This window comes from Hippocampus zosterae, chromosome 10 (genome assembly GCF_025434085.1).
Source record: "Hippocampus zosterae strain Florida chromosome 10, ASM2543408v3, whole genome shotgun sequence".
Classification (NCBI taxonomy): domain Eukaryota; kingdom Metazoa; phylum Chordata; class Actinopteri; order Syngnathiformes; family Syngnathidae; genus Hippocampus; species Hippocampus zosterae.
Window position 1 is genome coordinate 2,974,519 of NC_067460.1, and position 21,037 is coordinate 2,995,555.

Here is a 21,037-nt window from a genome sequence, read left to right on the forward strand (position 1 = left end):
TAGTTTATTCACATTTTCCAACAACCTCTTGAATTTGTTCTTTGACTGCTCTTGATCATTAGGTTACACCATCAATCACGGGTGTAGACAAACCATATTCCGGGCCAGTGAGTACTTGATGGGAGACCTTTCAAGAATCTTGTTGACAAATTTCACCACACAGGTCCTGCATTCTTCTCTAAACTCAAGCACTTGGAGGTCGCTGATTGCTTTGGCTTTTTTCTGTGCCTCTAATTCATTTTCAGCCTTGAACCCAATCTCAATTTTGCTATTCTCAAGCTTCTCTTTCTCAAGATAAATTTTTGTCAACTCATACACAGTAGAAGCTTTGAGCAATGCATCTGACTTGGCACACTTCTACAAAAGATTCCTCACAATCTACCTCTAAGTCACGATCCAGAAAAGGACACAGAGGCTTGTCAGTTTGGTACAAGGCTAATAATGGCTCTGCTGTACTGGCAATTGATCTGAAGGACAGTTTGGCAATTGTCAACTTGTTATTGACTGCCTCAAGGAGTGTTTTATAGGAGTTGCTAGTGGGTTTTGCTACCTTTTTACTTTCGCATGCTTGAACATATGACTTCAAGTGGAGCCATAACAGCAGAACCCTACTACACACAGGTCAGTTTTCAGTCCATCTATGTTTGCAGAACTTCAAAGGGAAATCAGTACACTCGGTTATGTTGGTGAAATCTTGTCGCCTGGCTGAAGTATCTTTGAAAAGATGATATGCACTGATATGGATATCATTCACCCCCCAACCTGTAGCAACAGCCCCTGTTTGAAACCCCCCATGAACCACATGAAGGCCACAACTACCAATATCCCATCCCAGTCTCATCCCCAATTTGCTTTGACAGTTTTTCATAGAAAGACCAGTTCACTGAGGGACCATCCGTTGAAACCTGCATAAGGCCATTTCTATGAAGATCTGATGTTGCTGCATTAAAGTGTTCTAAAAGATCAGTAGCAGCTGCATGCCCAAGGAACTGCGAGGTTAGGTATCATGTGCAGACCTTGTCATGGTGCCAGATTCGAATATGGATGTCTAATTGTTTGTTTTTGGTCTTTGAGTTCATGCTCTCATCAAACAATAAAACATAGTCATTGTCCTTCTTTATGTGACTCTTCAGAAGAGAAGAAAAGTGAGGAGCTAGTCCAAACTCTGCAAGATATCTGGCTTTAGTTTCTCCACATGAGAATGTCTCTGAAACATGATGCCCTGGAAACATCCTCTTGAACAGCTTCTCAGTTTCTTGGCATGAATGAAACGAATAACGAGAATCAACATACTTCAGCGTCCATAGGATTTCGGCACTGAGGGTCTGTGTCCCCGCAGTAAGAATCTTGCTTTGAACTGCTCCTCCGGAGGTCTGAAGACTGGTAGTGGTGGTGGTCTTATCACGGTCACCCTGGATGAGTGTGTCAATGTTCCCCAGAACTGATGACAGAGTTCATTGCTGAAAAAAGAACGTGGAAATTATCAGCTTCAACCTTGACACTAGGTGTCGTTATTAATTGTGTGCCTCATAACGGCCCTACCCCTATTGCATGCGCTAGGTTTCATCTTGTAGTTTGAATTACAACATTTTGCTAAGAATTTCTAAGATATGTACTTCAGTTTCTACCTCCGCGCCAGTAATATCCAATATGGCGGTCTCACAGATATGCTAATGGTATAATAGTCTCACGAGGATGAACGATGATGTTTCATTGCTAAAATGAAAAGGGCTAGTGCATGAGCAGGCAACTTTGCATACCAAGGAGTTCAGAAAAGAAAGCTTAAAGTCCCGTTGTGAAAATTATCTTGCCGTTTCACTGTGGCAATGTAATACACAGACAGTATAAAACACAACACAGAAGTCTACGATCAATTAATTTACTGACAACTACGCCCGCTAGTTACGTATGTTATAATGAAAATGGGCCTGTATGAAATGGACGACATAAATATACCTTTCATGTGCTTCGAGCATTTTGCGTGAGTCTTCAGCGCCGAAACACCCAAACTTTTCACAGAGATGCCCTTCTTGCACACTCGGCAGTAGGCCGACGTATTATCGCCGGCAACTTTTCCGACACAATCACGGAATTCCAGCTGTTCCAGCCACGCCGTTTGTGACAATGTCCCGGCATATTTGTCTGTCTGTCACTGGCTGAGGATGTTACTTTCGATGAGTAGCTAATTCCAGAAAATACAGGTACCCGAAATGATCCGAAGTGATCATGTGATCATCATTGGAACTGATCGGAGACGGTGAAGGCATGTAGCTCGACAGCGGGGTTTGAGGGGAATGGTTTCAGGTGCATTTTACGACAAAACTATGAATTGGAAGGGTGGAGAAAATGACATACGCCAATGAAATGAACACCACAGGTTAATTGTTATGTTTTTTAATGGATTTTAGAAGTTTTTCCTGAAAATTATGGACAATTATGTACATAATTTTACAACTTTTATAATTTTTATTTTTATGTACTTTAAGGACCCGTACGAACCCTGAAGAAGAAGCAGTAAACATGAAGCAATAGTAACAAAAACGCACAGCTAAACGTGGAGCTGACACACAGCCATGATTTCCGAAGATGAAGCAATATTGACAAGAGAAGTTCCTCCCCTAGCATATATCCAGAGCGACATAGAGGAGGAAGCTGTTGTGCATTGTATGTCATCAAAAACAAGGCGATACAAAAAACCTGTTGAATCATTTGAACAAGTAGCACCCAAGTGATCAAGTGGAGAGCATGAAAATGCGAGCAGAATTTGAACAGCCTGACCCCGTATACATTAGCAGTTTATTTGCTAATAACTAGCCAGCAGCCACCGGATGAAAGCAGCAATCAATAATGTAATCAATTGTGTCTTTTGCAAGTAGCAATGATGCTGATGCTGTATGTAGGATTATAACTTGGCTACACTATAAGGCGTAATTATTATTACTGATTGGTCCACTGTAATATTTTATTTTATTCTACAGTTGTATATACAATCCATGCTGATTTATATAGCGCTTTATATACCGCTTTCACAACAGCAGCAGCTGTAACAAAGTGCTTAACAAAACAGTTAACATAAAGTAAAATAAATAAACACAACACATAACATAACATAAATATACTAGTATACTAGTGCAGCGTGTTATACCGGAGACAAATTCCTTGTGTGTTCTACATATTTGGCCAATAAAGATGATTCTGATTCTGATTCTGAAAACACGGACAGTCGTGCAGTCCTAACCACTTTTCCAGGACAGGAGAATAACACTGTTTGAAAAGAATTAGAAAAAGAAAAAAAAACAATAATTAAATGTTTAATGACTCTCCAATCTTTGTAGTCACTACTGGTGCTTTAAAACTGGCAATTTAAGAGCAATGAAAAATATGTTCGTCAGTCTGCAAACAGCATGTAATTGTCTCAACTGGTCTGTGACACAAAAATGTTGGGGGCCACAAAAATACAGTATATAATCCAGTTATTGGATTTTTTGGGGTTGTTGTTGTTTTGATTTTCACAATAATTCCTATACAGTATATATTTTGGGGATTTCCATATTTTTATGGGAGTCATGGTTTCAATTAGGCATTCTGCAACAGTTCTGTGTTGAGCATTTGCAACTAAGCATTGAAACTAAGCAAGTGGCAAGGTCCTGACCAGAATGATCTGATTAATAACATTCATTCATTCATTCATCTTCCGTACCGCTTGATCCTCACTAGGGTCGCGGGGGGTGCTGGAGCCCATCCCAGCCTTCTCCGGGCAGTAGGCGGGGGACACCCTGAATCGGTTGCCAGCCAATCGCAGGGCACACAGAAACAAACAACCATTCGCACTCACACTCACACCTAGGGACAATTTAGAGTGTTCAATCAGCCTGCCACGCATGTTTTTGGAATGTGGGAGGAAACCGGAGCACCCGGAGAAAACCCACGCAGGCCCGGGGAGAACATGCAAACTCCACACAGGGAGGCCGGAGCTGGAATCGAACCCGGTACCTCTGCACTGTGAAGCCGACGTGCTAACCACTGGACTACCGGGCCGCCCTGATTAATAACATGACCCCCCAAAAAAAAAGTTTGTACGTGGGTGTGTGTGTCTGTGTTTTTGTGTGTCCCAGGAGATCCACAGCTCATTGGTTTTCTCAATGGAGTCTCCATTCTGTGCATAGCAGTGCGGTGTGTGTGTGTGTGTGTGTGGTAGCTTACTGAGTGTGAGCAGGATACACTCTTTCAACAACGTTTTGGTAAGATGCATGATTTCTCAACTGAAAAAAAAGTATGCAGTAAGCTCTCGCAAGCTCACAGACAAAATTGCTCAAATATGATTTGAAAGCAATGCTCTCCGGAATGTGATGTGTTTTACACTGACCTGCGGTATCTGCATAGGCGACTGACGTTGGTGCAAAGATGTGAATTGATGGCGCTGAATACAAACACAATACTTGCAATTTCAAGCAACGGTTCTGTGTGCCGGACAAGACTGACAGCTGTCTTTGAATCTGGGTTCACACAGGATTGATTTGTGCCTTTGGCAAAGAACCCTACGATTGGACATAATCTGTTGTGAAAGCGCTATATAAATCAGCATGTATTGTATTGTATTGTATTGTATAAGATTAGCGTACATTGTTGCTATTTTCCCTGCAGATGCTGTCCTACCAAAAGTGGTATCTCTGGACTTGGGTGTCTATCTGGGTGATATTGTTGCAGTGCGTGTGTGCAGTAACTTCAGACTTCAAATTAAATCAGGACAGATGCAAGCTGAAAGAAATCTGATTTGAGGTTTGTTTTAGCAGTTCATAAACATACAAGATATGCTGTTCATGTTTGTTCAGATACGTCACAATTTAAGGGTTTTATTCACAGTTTAAGATTCATGACGTTAAAACAAAATGTTTTTCAAAATATTTTGACAACCGTTTGGATGTTTTTTTAGGATTGGCTGTTGGCTGTTTGCAGACACACTCCCTGGGTTTTCTATATTTAACATATTGAGTCAAGTATACCCCAACTACTGTGAGTCTGCATACAGGAAGATAACTGGTTAGCCCACTTGGTGTCTGTGTTTGTGCTGGCTGGCTGTGGCCAGTGGAGATCGATGCATTGTAAAGTGGGATCCTTATTGGTCTGTTTGCCTTGGCAGCTCATGAAGGAAGCCCTCATGATTGCACGAACAGATGTTTCTGATACTCACATCACTGTGCTATGCTGCTTGCTTTCATGTCCGTGTATTGCTTAGGACAGGAAACACATACAGCAGGCTGCCTACCATTGTTCAACTTTAAAAACAAAGAAGCAATCTGTCTTGCAAATAAACAGTGAGGGGTAAAAGAGTGATGCATGTAACTAGTGCATCATCCGAAACACCTACAGTTATTTCTATGACAAGACATGAAACACTATGGATATATTTCATGACGAATATGATGGCCGAAATCAAAAAGTGACACACAACAACATAGCACTGTAAGCATCTTTTATTGTGAACACAAAAAACTATTTGTGGACATTTGAAATTGTCAAACAAAGTGAATTAAGTAGTTGTCGTTTACAAAGCGTAGCCTACACCACAAAAGTTTAAAAAAATAGAATAAACATGATACAAAATGAAGCGCTGTAATATTGACTGTAGGGGACAAAAACTTAAGTACACAGGACCAAAACTTACGTACACATGCTGTCGTGTGTGCACAAAAGTCAAGCCATACAGCAGTCTGAGAGCAGCGCAGCAGCATGCCAAACACTAGTTTTGAAACACTTGAGGCCACTCAAGTTCCTAAGACCTGTTTCCACACAACATTCAGAAAGTCTTGGTGTTGCCAGCAACTTTGAATTTTCCATTAAGCAGCACTGATATGCAATTATGTTCAATTACATCAATGTGATGAAATGGAGAAAAATTGCTAAAACAGCTACTCCTTTCAAATATTACTGGCACTTCACTACCCCAGTAAAGACTGCAACCTTTGCAGTGTTGTGACTGAAGCCCGACCAAATAATCTGTCACGTCGCGTGCTCGCCAGCAGGTGGCGGGTTCTCCCGCCGCCTGTTCGGCACACCTGCCCGTTATTTCGGGCTGATTACGTGCCTTTATTAGGCGACTCCGGCAGTCATCTCACTGCCGGAGAATTCCTTACCGTGCCATTGCTCGCTATTTGCTATTCTCGTCGTTCGACCATTTCTCGCTGCCCTATTGCCTTACGGCCCCAATCTTCGCGTACTTCATATTGTGATCTAATTGTTATCTCGGTAGTTCCTCGCCCTTTATCGTTTCGCGAGCGTTTTCGGTTATCTTCCTTATTTTTTCCTGGTTCTTATTTGACCAGCGCTTTCTGTTACCGTTTTCCCTGTTCGGGCTCCTTTTGTTATTTATTAAAATCCCTTTGTTCTCACAAGATCTTTTCGTTGTCTGCTTCTCCGGGGATCCACCTCGTTTTTTTCTGTTGTGCACGAGGCGATTTCTCATCGCCTCGGGCTCAACGTGACATAATCATCATGTAGATTATATTGGCTGATACTAGCCCATTTCAAAATAAACATAATTGGCCAGTTTTTTTACTGTATTTTGTACACTATAAAGTGCTTTGGATTATAAGGCGAACCTTCAATAAATGGCCTATTTTTAAACTGGTTTTATATATATGGTGCACTGCCTGAAAAGGCACAGAATAGAAGCTACAATAGTGGTGGCGGTTGTGCTCTGCATCCACTAGATGGAGTGACGCTAAATAGAATATAATACAATACAGCTTTATTTTTATCGAGCCTTCACAACTGCTGCAGGTGTAACAAGGCCACGAGAACTGGTCAGAAACACGGACATGGAACATATAAATAAAACAGGTATTACAAAACAGTAAATGAAAGACAAAAGTTGTGAAGATAATTGATTCAACAAAAAAAGCACACAAATCTCATGGGCTCACATCCACAACGGGCTACATATCCTTCGAAGTCTTGCTGTCTCCTTCCTTCGTTTGGTCAGTAATTTACTATGCTTTTGGTAGTATCGTCGTTTCATAATGACTGCACAGAGCTCATAAAGTAGTTGTCTGTTTGAGTGTGTGTTTGCGAATGCACATGTCAATTAGTGCCGGGCAGAACGCTTTCAGGTTACAACTGGTTCCTGCTAATAATCACCACTAGATGGCATAGGAACACAAACAGAGAAACAACTCAATGGGGAATATGAAGAGATTGTAACACCATATACAAGGCGGATCGGATTATAGGGTGTACTGTCGGCTTTTGGGAAAATTGAATGCTTTTCGGTGTGCAGCCCAACTGGATGTTCCAGCTTTGTTGCTGTACACAAGTGTTCTTTTACACTTATGCATGATCGTGACTTCTCCGAGTCATTTCATTTTCTATCCATCCATCCATTTTCTGATTCGCGGGGATGCTATCCCAGCTGTCTTCGGGTAGTAGGCGGGGGACAAATTGGTTGCCAGCCATTCGCAGGGCACCCATCGACAGACAACCATCCGTGCTCACATTCACACACAGGGACAATTTAGAGAGTTCCATGAGCCTGCCACGCATGTTTTTGGAATGTGGGGGAGGAAGCCGGACTACACTGAGAAAACCCAGGTGGAGAGCATGCAAACTGCACACAGAAGGCCCTGCACCTCTGCACTATGAGGCTGAAGCGCGAACTTGTCGTACACCCAGCCACCTCATTTCATTGTGTTTATTTTATATTAATGCCATTGGAGTTGCAAGACAAGTACATATATAAAGCAGTGTGAGTTCTAATATTTTGGTTTTGGTCTTTCTCTAAACAAAATAAGCATGGGTATGAATACCGTCAAGGCATCGATAAGCAGTATTATTTAGTCGGATTGATAAAATCTTACCGATACCCACCCCTAATCTCTATTTACTGTACTTTCTTTTTCATAAGTGTCACTGTGTGCATGTGGAAATGAGTAAAAGGCCTTGAGGCAAAAAAATTACATTTACGGAGAATGCTAACATTGAGGCATTACCACGGAGACGGCAAAATGGAATATATGATTTACAAGGATTGACCTTAATGTAATGAAAGAAAGGAAACGCCTGTCAAAACTGCACGCTCGCGCACATGCAAACACACAAATGCATGCACGCACACCACAGACATACTGTGCAGTAGGTGCTATCCCCATGAGTTACATCTCCATTAACACTAGACCTGCCACAAGCCTATTTCACCATTCAGCTAGCATTCTCAGTTTGCCCCTGAGGATATGAGAGTCTCAGAGAAACTCAGAATGTCTCTCTCTAACGCACTCTTTTAAGACATATAACTTGAAGGATATGTCAGTTTGGGTTCACAGTGCAGTCATAGAACTGTTTTGTGAACGTGGACATCCATTAAAAATATGTTTTGAGGTTGTCTCTGTAGCATCAATGGTGTCATTATAATGTACTAAAACCTGCTTCACAACACCATGCTGAAAGCACAGTGGCAAGTCCACAGTCAAACACAGTCTGATCTGTGGAGCTGGTTGACTTCTAATGTACACCAATTCCAAAACTAAATTACTGTTGAAGTCCATCATGAAACCTTTTTTAACTGTAATTTTTAAGTGGTAATAGTTTAATATGAATAAGCATACAAGTGTAAATTAAAGTAACCACGGCTATGTTCAAACTGTAGTTGAGTGTAAACAGAGGCTTCTATTTTATTAAAGCAGAATTGCCAAACGTAATGAAAATGCTCCATATGAACACCTCAATCAGATTAAACAGGCACAATTCAAATGAAAATTCCTTCACATAAACACGGGTTATATATTCACTTTGCCAACCCAAGCAGAAGTAATGTATATGGTTTAATCGGAAGAGCCAGGCTGTCTCCATCCCTACATGCTTTGTCTTGACATAAATGTGCAGTGACATTCTTAGTCACTTGTCTATCAACAAGCCCAGGACAATTTAATTCCTGGTAATATAAATTCCCGGAGAGACAAAATTGCTGTGGCGCAGGTGTCTTGCATTTCCACTGCTCACATTATTTTGCAGTTTACAGAAACTGATTCAGACAATTGTATCACTTAATCTAACATATGGATAACAGGGGTGCCTATTACGTCGATCCTGATCTACCGGTAGATCTAGGACTCATCCCAATTAGATCCGAAAGGTATAGGGGAGAAAAAAAAAGAGACATTTGTGTGTCTTTGTACATGTTAGTAATATATTTTTTGTGTTAATGCAGACTGCACACTAATCATCCTATCAGTCTCATTTTCCCAAAGAAAGATTTTACAAATAAAATAAAATAAAGCAGGTAAATCTTTAACCTATGGTCGCGCGTGACTACGTCAGCGGAAGTGGTTCGCGCTCAGCAGTCTGCAATTGCAGCTTGTGATCAGAGCTGTTGCGCTATATCTTTGATCGTCATTATTCTCATTTGCTTCGTGTACAATTCACCGAGGGCACGGGCAAGGAATAGGAATCTAGAGGGCTGAGGGAAGCAATTTAAAATGGTACGTGTGAGCTACGATAGTCAACAAGCTGCAAAAGTGCATTGCTTGCTTCCGTTTGGCTTCTCATCGTGGCGCACATGCGTGTGTGTGTGTGTGTGTGTGTGTGTGTGTGTGTGTGTGTGTGTGTGTGTGTGTGTGTGTGTGTGCGCAGTAAGGGGTGATCCCGGGAGGTTGGTTGAACGAAAAGTAGATCTTCGGTCCAAAAAGTTTGGGCACCCCTGCTATAAGCGATACAATCAATATTTGTATGTGTCATGATGTAAAAATCTGAGTGAAAGTATTGTTGCTGATGAGTACTTATCTTTTTATTTACCGGTACCCTTTATCTCGATAAGGCAGTCAAAAATGTATTCTCATTTGCAACACCACCCAGGCTGCAGACAGTCTTGAAGGAAGCTGTCGCACACTTTTCGCATCTGTGCACAAGCTTCCGTATTCTCTCAGTGGAAAAATCTTTGGACTGAGGTCTTAGCCAGTCACTCACAACACTTTTGACTTCATCGTCAAAGTTCCCCAAAAAATGTGATTAATTTTTGCGAATAATCATAATCACAATAATAATAACAACAATTGGCCGCCACACTGTGGAATGGTTAGCACGTCCGCCTCGCAGTGTAGAGGAGCACGGTTCAATTCTGGCCCTGGCTTTCTTTTGTGGTGTTTGCATGTGCTCCCCGTGCCTGCATAGCTTTTCTCTGGCTTATCCAGTTTGATGAAAGAGGGTCATGGTCACTTTTTTTCCACCATGTGTCACATGTTGGGTCACACACTGTGATCAAGACTCTTGAGATGTGATGCTTTATCAGAAATTTCTCAACAGGGAATAGCTATGCCACCTTAATTTCTAGGTATCTGCAATGTTTCAAAAAATTTCTCATTTATTTATTTATTTCTATAACATCAAACAAAACCAAAATCATTCTGGTTCCATTCAGTAAATTGCTTAGAGGTCACTTGGACTGGCAAGGCCTTGAAAAGATAAAGCAGTTCAGGGAGTATCATCATTTTATGAACTCAAACCTTATTGTGCAGAATCATTGGCAAAAGAAACCCACTTTTCAAATGTGGTGACCACCTGATGTTCTGATCTGTGAAGGGTATTTACTTGGAAAAATTGCATGCATTACTTTATTAGCCTCAGAGGAAAAGAACTTCACCGTAAAAATATTTGTACATGCAAATATATGGAAGTGTGGGCCACTTATTTGGGCAATGGATTAAGGTTTCATTTGGATTTCAGGTTGGATTAAGGGACTTCATTGTATTTTATCTGGGCAAAATTCAAATTAGACTGCGAGAACAGGACCAGGTACAAATATGACAGGCAATAAACAAAAAGACGATAACCCAGAAATGATTGAAGGAGAAACCGCCACCGGTTTCTGAATGGATGGACATGGTACATGGTACACAAACTATTGGAGCGGTGAACTTTTCCTTGAGCCATTCTGCATCAAAGTTTGAACAATATTGGAAGGAATAGCCATTTATTTATTTATTTTAGAATTGTCATCGTAAATGTAGTGTTATGTTTCTGTCTGGTTACAGTTGGTTACGTTGCTCTATAAATAAATCAGAAACAAAACAACAAGCGCGTTGCACAGCTCCACGCCCATGTCTGTTTTGCCAGCCACGGCAGCGCGAGACACTGAAAACGATACTTAAAGAGTTTAGGAATGGAAAGTTTACTTTGCCAGATAGTTCCACTGACAAGACCAAAGTTACCTTGATGTTTCGCAGTCGTAAACTGAGCTATCATCATAGCACGTCGAGTCTGAAATACCACTTAATGGCCAAGCACACTGCTGATGTGAGTACTCCGCCCCCTCATCTCAGACAGACAGCTATGGATCATTTCAAAGCGAAGAAAATGGATAACACAACGAAGGATAAATTTTCTGAAGCCACAGCTAAATGTATGGCTACTGCATGCAAGCCTGTCAACATTGTCCACAGCTCCACTCAAGGTGAAATAATTCACATTGCATCTAACGACTACTACGGATTGCCAGCGAGACCCTACATTACATGTGTACAGAGATTGTACATTGTGAAGAAGGCTTAAGGTACACCAAGCGGGAGAAGACACTGTTTCGGGAGAGAAATAAGAGACTAGGTTGATGAGCCTCTCGCTGGTAAATAAAGAGCAGGTAGCTTGTTGAGTCTGATGTACTGTATGCCACAGACACGATTGTTACTTGTTTGGAACTATTTTGTGTGGAAGGTTACCGTGTTCCGTGTGCATATACGGTAAATACAGGGGGTGGAGCTACTCTGTGTTCGTCTGACAGTGACGGTGCACTGAGGTTCGGCGAGAGTTCAGAGGTGTAGTCATAGCGACCACTGAAAATAAAACGTGTCCAGTGTAGTCAACTGAAATAATGTCTACACAAAACCATAGAGAGACATCCGCGCAAGAAGGCCCAACAGAATCAACATAGCCTGACTGCTGTGTTCAATGCAAACTTGAGAAAAACGAAATATGCAACCATGGCTAAAATCCACTATAGGCTGATTCCTGTACTAGTTTACCTTAGATGTGCATACTTTTTAATTTTATATTGCTCTGTTTTGATTCCCTAAAAAGAGCTGTTAAAGGAACTGATGTGTAGCAAAATATTTTTTTCACTGTTGTTGATAGACAGTAATATTGTGTGAATAACTGCTCCAAGTGAAAAATGTTCATGTAAAATTGAAACTCCAAATTGTTTTTTCAGTAAATATTTACATTTTGCACATAGAAAACTGATCCATGATTCCATGTTGATGAGAGCATTGTAACGGGGAAAAATAGGACAAAAAATATAAAAGGAAATTTAGAAACGATAAAAAATGAGTAATCATGATTAATTTTAGTTAATTTGAGTTCATTATGACAGTTGTGTTTTTAATTTGATTAAACATTTCAATCTTTTAGGGCAGCCCGGTAGTCCAGTGGTTAGCACGTCGGCTTCACAGTGCAGAGGTACCGGGTTCGATTCCAGCTCCGGCCTCCCTGTGTGGAGTTTGCATGTTCTTCCCGGGCCTGCGTGGGTTTTCTCCGGGTGCTCCGGTTTCCTCCCACATTCCAAAAATATGCGTGGCAGGCTGATTGAACACTCTAAATTGTCCCTAGGTGTGAGTGTGAGTGCGAATGGTTGTTCGTTTCTGTGTGCCCTGCGATTGGCTGGCAACCGATTCAGGGTGTCCCCCGCCTACTGCCCGAAGACGGCTGGGATAGGCTCCAGCACCCCCCGCGACCCTAATGAGGATCAAGCGACTCGGAAGATGAATGAATGAATGAATTTCAATCTTTTAACAGCTCATATATAGACCGGTATACAGTATATATTTCTCGGCGGACTCACGGTGCAGAGGTCCAGGGTTCAATTCCAGCTCCCCTTCCTGTGTGCAGATCGCATGTTCTCCCCTTGCCTGTGTGTTTTTTTTTGGGGGGGGGGCACTCCAAATTCTCCCTTGGTGTGATTGTGATCACGAATAGTTATTTGTCTATGTGTGCCCTGCGATTGGCTGGGGACCAGTTCGAGGTATGCCCCACCTACTGCCTGAAGACAACTGAGATAGGCTCCAGCATGGCTGTGACCCTCGTGAGGATAAGCGGATTAGAAAATGGAGATATACTGTACATATCTATCTATCTATATCTACTGTGTATAAGATAGAGATAGATAGATAGATAGATAGATAGATAGATAGATAGATAGATAGATAGATAGATAGATAGATAGATAGATAGATAGATAGATAGATAGATAGATAGATAGATAGATAGATAGATAGATAGATAGATAGATAGATTCTTCATGTCAGTCCAGCCATTGGTAACCTTCGTCTTGGGATGGATGGTCATTAGCGCGTGTGTGTGTCACACATTGCCAATACTGCCCAGGGCACACATTAACAACAATAATGTCCAGAAATTTTCATCTGAGGTCCGCATACAAGAAAATCTTTCAGGAAGCAAGGGTCACTTTCTTCCACTTTAGTAAACACACGAAAAACAATACATGAAATCAATTACCGGTATATAAAAGAGTTTGCAAAACTGTTACCTCACACCTCTCTACTATCAATCATTTACAAACTTCCGGCTTTCTTAGTGCCATTATTTTTTTTCTCAATTACATATACTTGCATGTACAGACCATTACACAGAACCCATCATAAAGAAATTACATGTTCAATTAGCTACCCTGCATTTAGGCCTAATTGTATTTGTTGCCACCAGACATTGTTGTCTTAAATCCATACGTAACCCAGAAACAGTGGCATGACACACTACAAATTTACTCCTGGACAAAGCATATTGAGATACAACATGCCAGCATTGTGAGATAAGATGCGACCGGACAAGATTGTGACATGTAATTCATATACAATAACATTCTTCACATTGTATACAGTTCATACAATATACTATATATATATATATATATCTTCTGTGTGTATATATATATATATATATATATATACACACACACACACACACACACACACACACATACATTGTGCAGCATATCACGGCAGGGTGTAAGATAGATGCAGCCTGGCAAGCCATACATTTTGTCATGTCCCGTTTTCGGCAGCAGGTGGCATGTGGTGCATTCTGGCTGGCTGCACACCTGCTACCTATTTGTCATTAAGCACCTGCTTTATTAGGGCTGCCTTTCTGACTCTTACTTGCCGGAGAATTGCTTGCCGTGCCACTGCTTTTGCCCCTGTGATGGTATTTTCGCTCTCGTATTAGTCTTGGTGCGCCAGTTATATTTGTCGGCTCTTTTGGTGTGGTATTATTTTCGTGTGTAATTGTATTCAAGTTTATTTTCTTTCTTGCCTTTTGTGCGAGCGCTTTTTTGTTATAGGGTTTTTTGCATTTTTTTCTGGTACTCGTTTTGACCAACGTTTTCTGTTAGCTATTTTCTGCAGTCCGGTTTTTGTTAATAAATATTATTTTCGGACGGAGATCTTGTTGGTGTCTGATGTTTCTGGAATCCTATATTTCAATTTTGTTGCAAACAAAGCGTGTTCCTTTCCGCTTCGCTCGCAACATGACACACAGATGGAGCCACATAACCAGGGAGCAGGAACAGTGTACCGGAAAGTCTGTTCTAAATATGGATTAGAGGTCCCAGAATCAAGATGGCAGACATCTCCAAAGGTGGTTGAGAACAACCAGGCCAAGATCCTCTGTGACTTCCAGATCCAGACTGACAAACTGGTGATAGCCAACCACTCTGACATCGTAGATAAACATCAGAAGACAGCAGTCATGATCGATTGAGCTCTCCTGATGGATCGCAACATCCGGAACAGGGAGCATGAAAAGCTGGAGAAATACCAAAGAGTGAAGGAAGAACTAGAGAAAATGTGGAGGCAACAGTTGCCCCCAAGCTGTGTGTGTGTGTGTGTGTGTGTGTGTGTGTGTGTGTGTGTGTGTGTGTGTGTGTGTGTGTGTGTGTGTGTTCTTTAGATGTCTTAAGACACTTTGATGACGGGATATGTATGTATCACTATTATTTGACAACCATTGCTGAAAGCATTTAATGGAAACCAGCTAACATTCATCTCCATCATGTCGAAGTCCCAGAATTACCCAGATATTACAACCTGCTTACCGGTAGTTCCACATTCCTGCTGCCTCTCTGTCCTGCGATTTCAAAAGCTGACATCATCCGTGGCCACTCCTCCCTTCCCGTTGATACTTCGACCGTTCAGCTACACAACCTGCATTTAAAAGTCAAGTCAACAGAATTTATAGAGCACTTTCAAACAGCCATCGCTGCATACAAAGTGCTCTACATGGAGCGATTTAACATGCACAATAAACAGTAAGACAAATCGGTAATAAAGGCGGTAGAAAGCACCAAACAGTAAAATCAAGAACAAATCTAAGTCATGCTGAGTCGAATGCCAAAGAATACAAGTGAGTTTTGAGGAGGGCTTTGAAGATGGGCAGCGAGGAGGCTTGCCGAATGTTCAGATTGTTGAAACATGAGCGGAACATTGCTGTAACAGCAGCCCCTCCAGGCAAGTTTTCTGAGCACTGCTAAAGAGTGGCCTGACCGGTGCATGTAGTATGAACTATACATTATGTAACAGAAGATTGTACCTGTAGCACTCTTAAATGTGGACCACAAAAACTGGGTGAATATGTGTCCTATACCAAGTCTTGTCCAAATTGTTTTGCTGTGATATGTCACAATTTAACACCCATATGTGAATTTTGACTCATAAAGAGATGATTGTGATGCAAGCGCATGCACTCAGTCACACACACATTGATGCAGGGGGATTAAATCTTTAAAGAAAGTAGCCCTAGCTGTGAGGATAAATAGGGCCAGTACGTGGGGGTTAACAGCTGGGTGGATGGTGGCTTTTAATCCGTCTGGATTTGCACATGATGGTGGAACAACAACAAACCAGTGCACACGATGGTGGAACAACAACAAATCAGTGCATGTATTTTATTTAATGTATTTATTTAATTTCCTTCATCTCATACTGACAAATTTGTCACACCCCGGTGAGGGTTGTTTGTGTTGTTTGGTCATTTTCCTGTTTTATTTTGAAAGAATGACTCTCCTCTCGTTTTAGGTCACTTAACTTAACATACTCCTGTGGCAGCCAGTCTGATTGTCAGCCCCAGCCCAATTGTTTCTACCTGTTGCCCCTTAACTTGCGTTTAAATGGTCCTTGTCTCCCTTTGTCCTGTGCTCATGTGTTTCGTCTTTGTGCGTGCACCCTCGCTTCACGCCACAGATCTGAACAGTTCTTGCCTTGTTTTCAGAGCCTTGCCGTTTTGAATTGTCAGTCGCTAATCCACAAATAAATATCAAAAATCTTTTTACTTTGTACCCTGCAACTGTGTCCTACGTCCAAGTCTGGTTCTGACAATATTATTGACAGAACTTTGTTTTGGGTGTATATGTATTGGTGGTTGCGGTCAAAATGATTCAACTCCTCAATTGCATTTATTTGTTTTTTTTTAATGACCACATTGAAAAAACATTGAGAAATTGTATGTACTGCTTGTACCGTCTGTACATGTATATTTATGTAACTTGAGAACCCTGATTTACGAAATCGTTTCTTCTAAATTGCTTTGGATGAATGTGGGGAGTAGGGCTGGGGCAGATGTTATTGATTGATTTTAAAATGCCAAATTGTCTTTTAACTGTGAAGGACTTTGGGTTGAACATGTGTGATAAGGTCCTGTACAAATAAAGTTGAGTTGAGAGTTTAGTTGTGTCACATGAGCTGAGTAGCGTCATTCTCTGTGTCAAAGTGTTAGGGCTAATTCCATGTATGGCATGTCAGTAAAACTGCAGGCTTGAGGCAGGTGGTAATGCATGACCACGAAGTGTGTCGTCTTTGTTCCTCATTGATCACTGAGTAAATGTGTACCCAAACATTCACTGTCACAAAATAATAATCCATTTTAATTATGCTGGTATATTTTGAAATGTTTGTGCATGTTTAGGCGATAGCTGATGAGTGGTAAAGCAGGATTTCCCTTTTGTGGCATGAAGTCCTCCGTTGTGTAACGAATGGTTTGCCTTTTTCGAAGGCTGAATTTAATTGTGTTTCTGCTGTTTGGTCTGTGACACTTTTTGTAAACTTGTTTTTGCTTTCATAGAAATGTAAACCCATTTGCTTCAGGCGATGTTTTGCTAACATATTTTGAAATGTAATTATACTGTACAGAAGGCCAGGTTTGATTCCTGCTCCAGCCTTCCTCTTTGGAGTATTCATTTTCTCCCCGTGCCTGCTTGGGTTTTCTCCGAGTACTGTACCGGTACTCCGGTCTCCTCCCACATTCCAAAAACATGCATGTCAAGTTAATGGAAGACTCTAATTCAGGGGTAGGAACTCATGTTCTTCGAAGCCACATCCTGCCTGTTTTAGATCTTTGTCTATTTCAACACACCTGATTCAAATGATCAGTTCATCAGCAAACTCTTCAGAGGCCTGGAATGATCATGTACAATTGAATTTGGTGTGTTGGAGTAGGGACGGATCTAAAACAGGCAGGAGGCCTCTGCTCTAAATTGTCACTAGGTGTTCCCCCCTGACAACATTTTAATATAACAACCTAGGTTTATGAAAATTTGATGGTATATGTAACAGCCTAAGCCCTACACAAAATTCTCTCTGAACTATATGCTAAACCAAACAGGAATAATAATAATAATAATAATAATACATTTTATTTAAGTCCACATTTTGAATTTATTTTAAAATTTTTGTGTGAACGGTTCTTTGTCTATGTGTGCCCTGCGATTGTCTGACAACCAGTTCAGCGTGTACCCCACCTACTGCCCAGAGACAGCTGAAATAGGCTCTAGCACGCCTACAAACCTCAGCGGATTACAAAATGGATGGATGGAGGTTGTTTAATTTAAAAAAGCATCATTGGTAGATGTAGCAAATATAAATGTTAAGAGTAACTGACATTTATATTTTCCATTAACTGACAAATTTGCTTATTTATTCTGTAGTAATAGTCCAATGTTTATTTTCAGATACTTTTGATGGGCGTGACGTGACCCTTCTGGAGGTATGTGGAAGCTGGCCTGAGAGCTTTGGTGTGCCGCGGCACAATATCAACTTCACAGATGCAAGCGAAGAAAGCCTCAGAGAGCGATTGGCAGATGCTATGTCTGAGTTTCCTTCTCGAGATGTCGGAGGGTCTGCTACAGGTCAGTACGGCACATACTGTATACACTTTTACAAACACAAACATACTACTGAATGAAACAATTTTCTGTGGTTGCAAGGGGTAGTAAAAACTGTTGAAATTGCCGGTCACGAAGTTCGACCCCTTTATGTAAATGTAATTGTTTATTTGAATTCTTTGGGGATCCTGGAGCCTATCCCAGCCGCCTTCAGGCAGGAGGCGGTGTACCCCCTGAATTGGTTGCCAGCCAATCTCAGGGTACACATTGACAAAAAACTTTCACAATCTCAATGACTGTCCATCTTGGAGCAATTTTGAGTGTTCAAATAAACGATGTTTAATACAGTGATTTCGCTACGGTGCATCGCGGATTTCTTCATTCAACAAAAAAAAATGTATTTATTTATTTATTGATTGATTGATTGAGCGGCCCGGTAGTCCAGTGGTTAGCACGTCGGCTTCACAGTGCAGAGGTACCGGGTTCGATTCCAGCTACGGCCTCCCTGTGTGGAGTTTGCATGTTCTCCCCGGGCCTGTGTGGGTTTTCCCCGGGTGCTCCGGTTTCCTCCCACATTCCAAAAAATATGCATGGCAGGCTGATTGAACACTCTAAATTGTCCCTAGGTGTGAGTGTGAGCGTGGATGGTTGTTCGTCTATGTGTGCCCTGCGATTGGCTGGCAACCGATTCAGGGTGTCCCCCGCCTACTGCCCGGAGACAGCTGGGATAGGCTCCAGCACCCCCCGCGACCCTAGTGAGGATCAAGCGGTACGGAAGATGAATGAATGAATGAATGATTGATTGATTGATTGATTGATTGATTTTTGAAGTCCGCAAAAATCAGTGGTACGTGTTGTTTACTATGCGTGCTAGTGTGTGCGCACATTGCTCAAGCGCGGAAGGTCCACATGGGGCACGGATGGACCACGCCGGTGAGTGTATGTATGTTGCTGAGAGAAAAAGAGAGACAGAGAGGAGGCTTATAAGAAGAAAAGCAGGTCTCTTTCATCCTCAATTGTCTTAATTGTCTAATCATAAACACGTCTGATGCACAAGCTGGATCGCTGGCCTTTGTGTGTGTGTGGGGGGGGGCACTTATAAGAAGAAAAACACGTCTCACCATCATCAATTGTCTGAACAACCTTAATTGACTAATCATAAACACTGCTGCACTCGAGGGGATCGCTGGCGTTTGTGTGCGTGTGCGTGTGTGTGCGTGTGCGTGTGTGTGCACGTGTGGTTGTGTGCGTGTGTGCGTGCGTGCGTGCGTGCGTGCGCGCGCGTGTGTGTGCACGCGAGCGTGCTCTACACAAGTGCAAAGGCCCACGTGGGGCATTTTTTTAAGTATATACAGTAAGTTAATTGGTCGCTACTTCGCGGGTTTTCGTTTATCCGGGTGGTTTTGGTCCCCATTAACCACGATAAACGAGGGATTACTGTAGTTAAATAAATGTTTCACAACTCCCCTCCACATCGGCCGCAGAAAAATCCCAAACTTCACATACATGCATCGTCGCGACCTGAAGAAATCTACATACCGTATTTTCCAGACTATAAGGCGCACCGAAAAGTCTTCTATTTTCTTAAAAAGTCACAGGGCGCTTTAAAATCCGGTGCGACTTGTGTATGGTCATTACGGTAATATGTCGACCCAAAATGGCCCCTTGCTGGAGACATGCTTACAATGTTATAACTTGCTGTTGGTTCAGTGAACTGTGTCGCTGCTTTATTGAATTATTTTTGTTGCAGCTATGAGAAAAGGAAAGCTATGGTGGTGTGTTTTTTTAAAAACGCACACTTTATTAATGGTTTTCACAGTCTCAACAAATGCGGGTAAGTCTTTGTCCGTCTCCGTGCCTTCTCTTCTTCCGTTCGACTCGAGAGGCGTTCATGACCGTCTCCGAAAAAACGTAAATTAACGATTCCTTCAATGAGACTACGAAAATTTTAAATAATGCATCAAAATAGAAAATCAAGCGAGGAAATCACAAAATAAATTCTATACCCCCCCTACAATTTATTGATGATGATTAATAATTTCCTCGCTTGATTTTCTGTTTTGATGCATTCTTGTCAATTTTCGTAGTTTCATTGAAGTAATGTTAATTTACGTTTTTCGGAGGTTGTCATGAACACCTCTCAAGTCGAACAGAAGGAGTGTATCTCTATCTAGTGGATGCATTGTAGATTGCACCTTATATTCCAGTGCGCCCAATAAATGAAAAAATATTCAAAAATAGCCCATTCATTCAAGGTGCGCCTCATAATCCAGTGTGCCTTTTAAAATACGGTAATCATATTCAGTTATATGTATTGCACCAACAACTGATGACGAGTTTTTTTTACATTTTAATGTACTGGACAGAGCCTGCTGAATGAATCCAACTGAAAATTTGTCAGAAAAGCCTCAAGACGTTGATCTAGCTCTTTGTAGAATATTGTGACTTTTCAGCAAAAGGCTGAAAATTACAGCGCTGCAAAGTCCGATGATTCACCGTGACAATAAACATTGGCCGTACCTTTACCCAGATGATCCTATCTTCTTCAAAACTGCACACATTTTATGAAAGTCCAACACATTTTTTTATTGTAGTTGTAGTGGCAACTTCTGGCTACATTAAATTAAATGTTTAATTCTTGAGTGTTTCTCCCAGCGGGTTACCCAGATCGACTTCATATTTGGTCGGAAGAGTGTTGAGGCCTTCATGATGTTAAAAGACAAAGTTTATGAGTTTGCGTAAAATGCTATTTTGAGGGCCTAAGCATGCACAAATACTTTGCACACACACACACTAGGCCTGACAAAATCAAGAATATTTTATTAGTTTAATGTGCAAACAAAAATGCTCAGTATCCCCCAAAATTTTAACAAAACAACCTAGGTCTATGAA

General features: G+C 41.4%; 1 protein-coding gene across 3 annotated transcripts in view; it reads left to right on the forward strand.

The window, feature by feature from the left end:
- bcas3 (BCAS3 microtubule associated cell migration factor) overlaps window positions 1–21,037 on the forward strand; it is a 376,831-nt gene that overhangs the window by 349,596 nt on the left and 6,198 nt on the right. For 2 of the 3 annotated variants that reach the window (XM_052078874.1, XM_052078875.1), the window contains one exon: window positions 17,993–18,169. In XM_052078874.1, the coding sequence (XP_051934834.1) occupies window positions 17,993–18,169 (177 nt within the window). Of the gene's footprint in view, window positions 1–17,992; window positions 18,170–21,037 lie in introns of those variants that run through there. The other variant, XR_007964470.1, reaches the window with a different exon arrangement.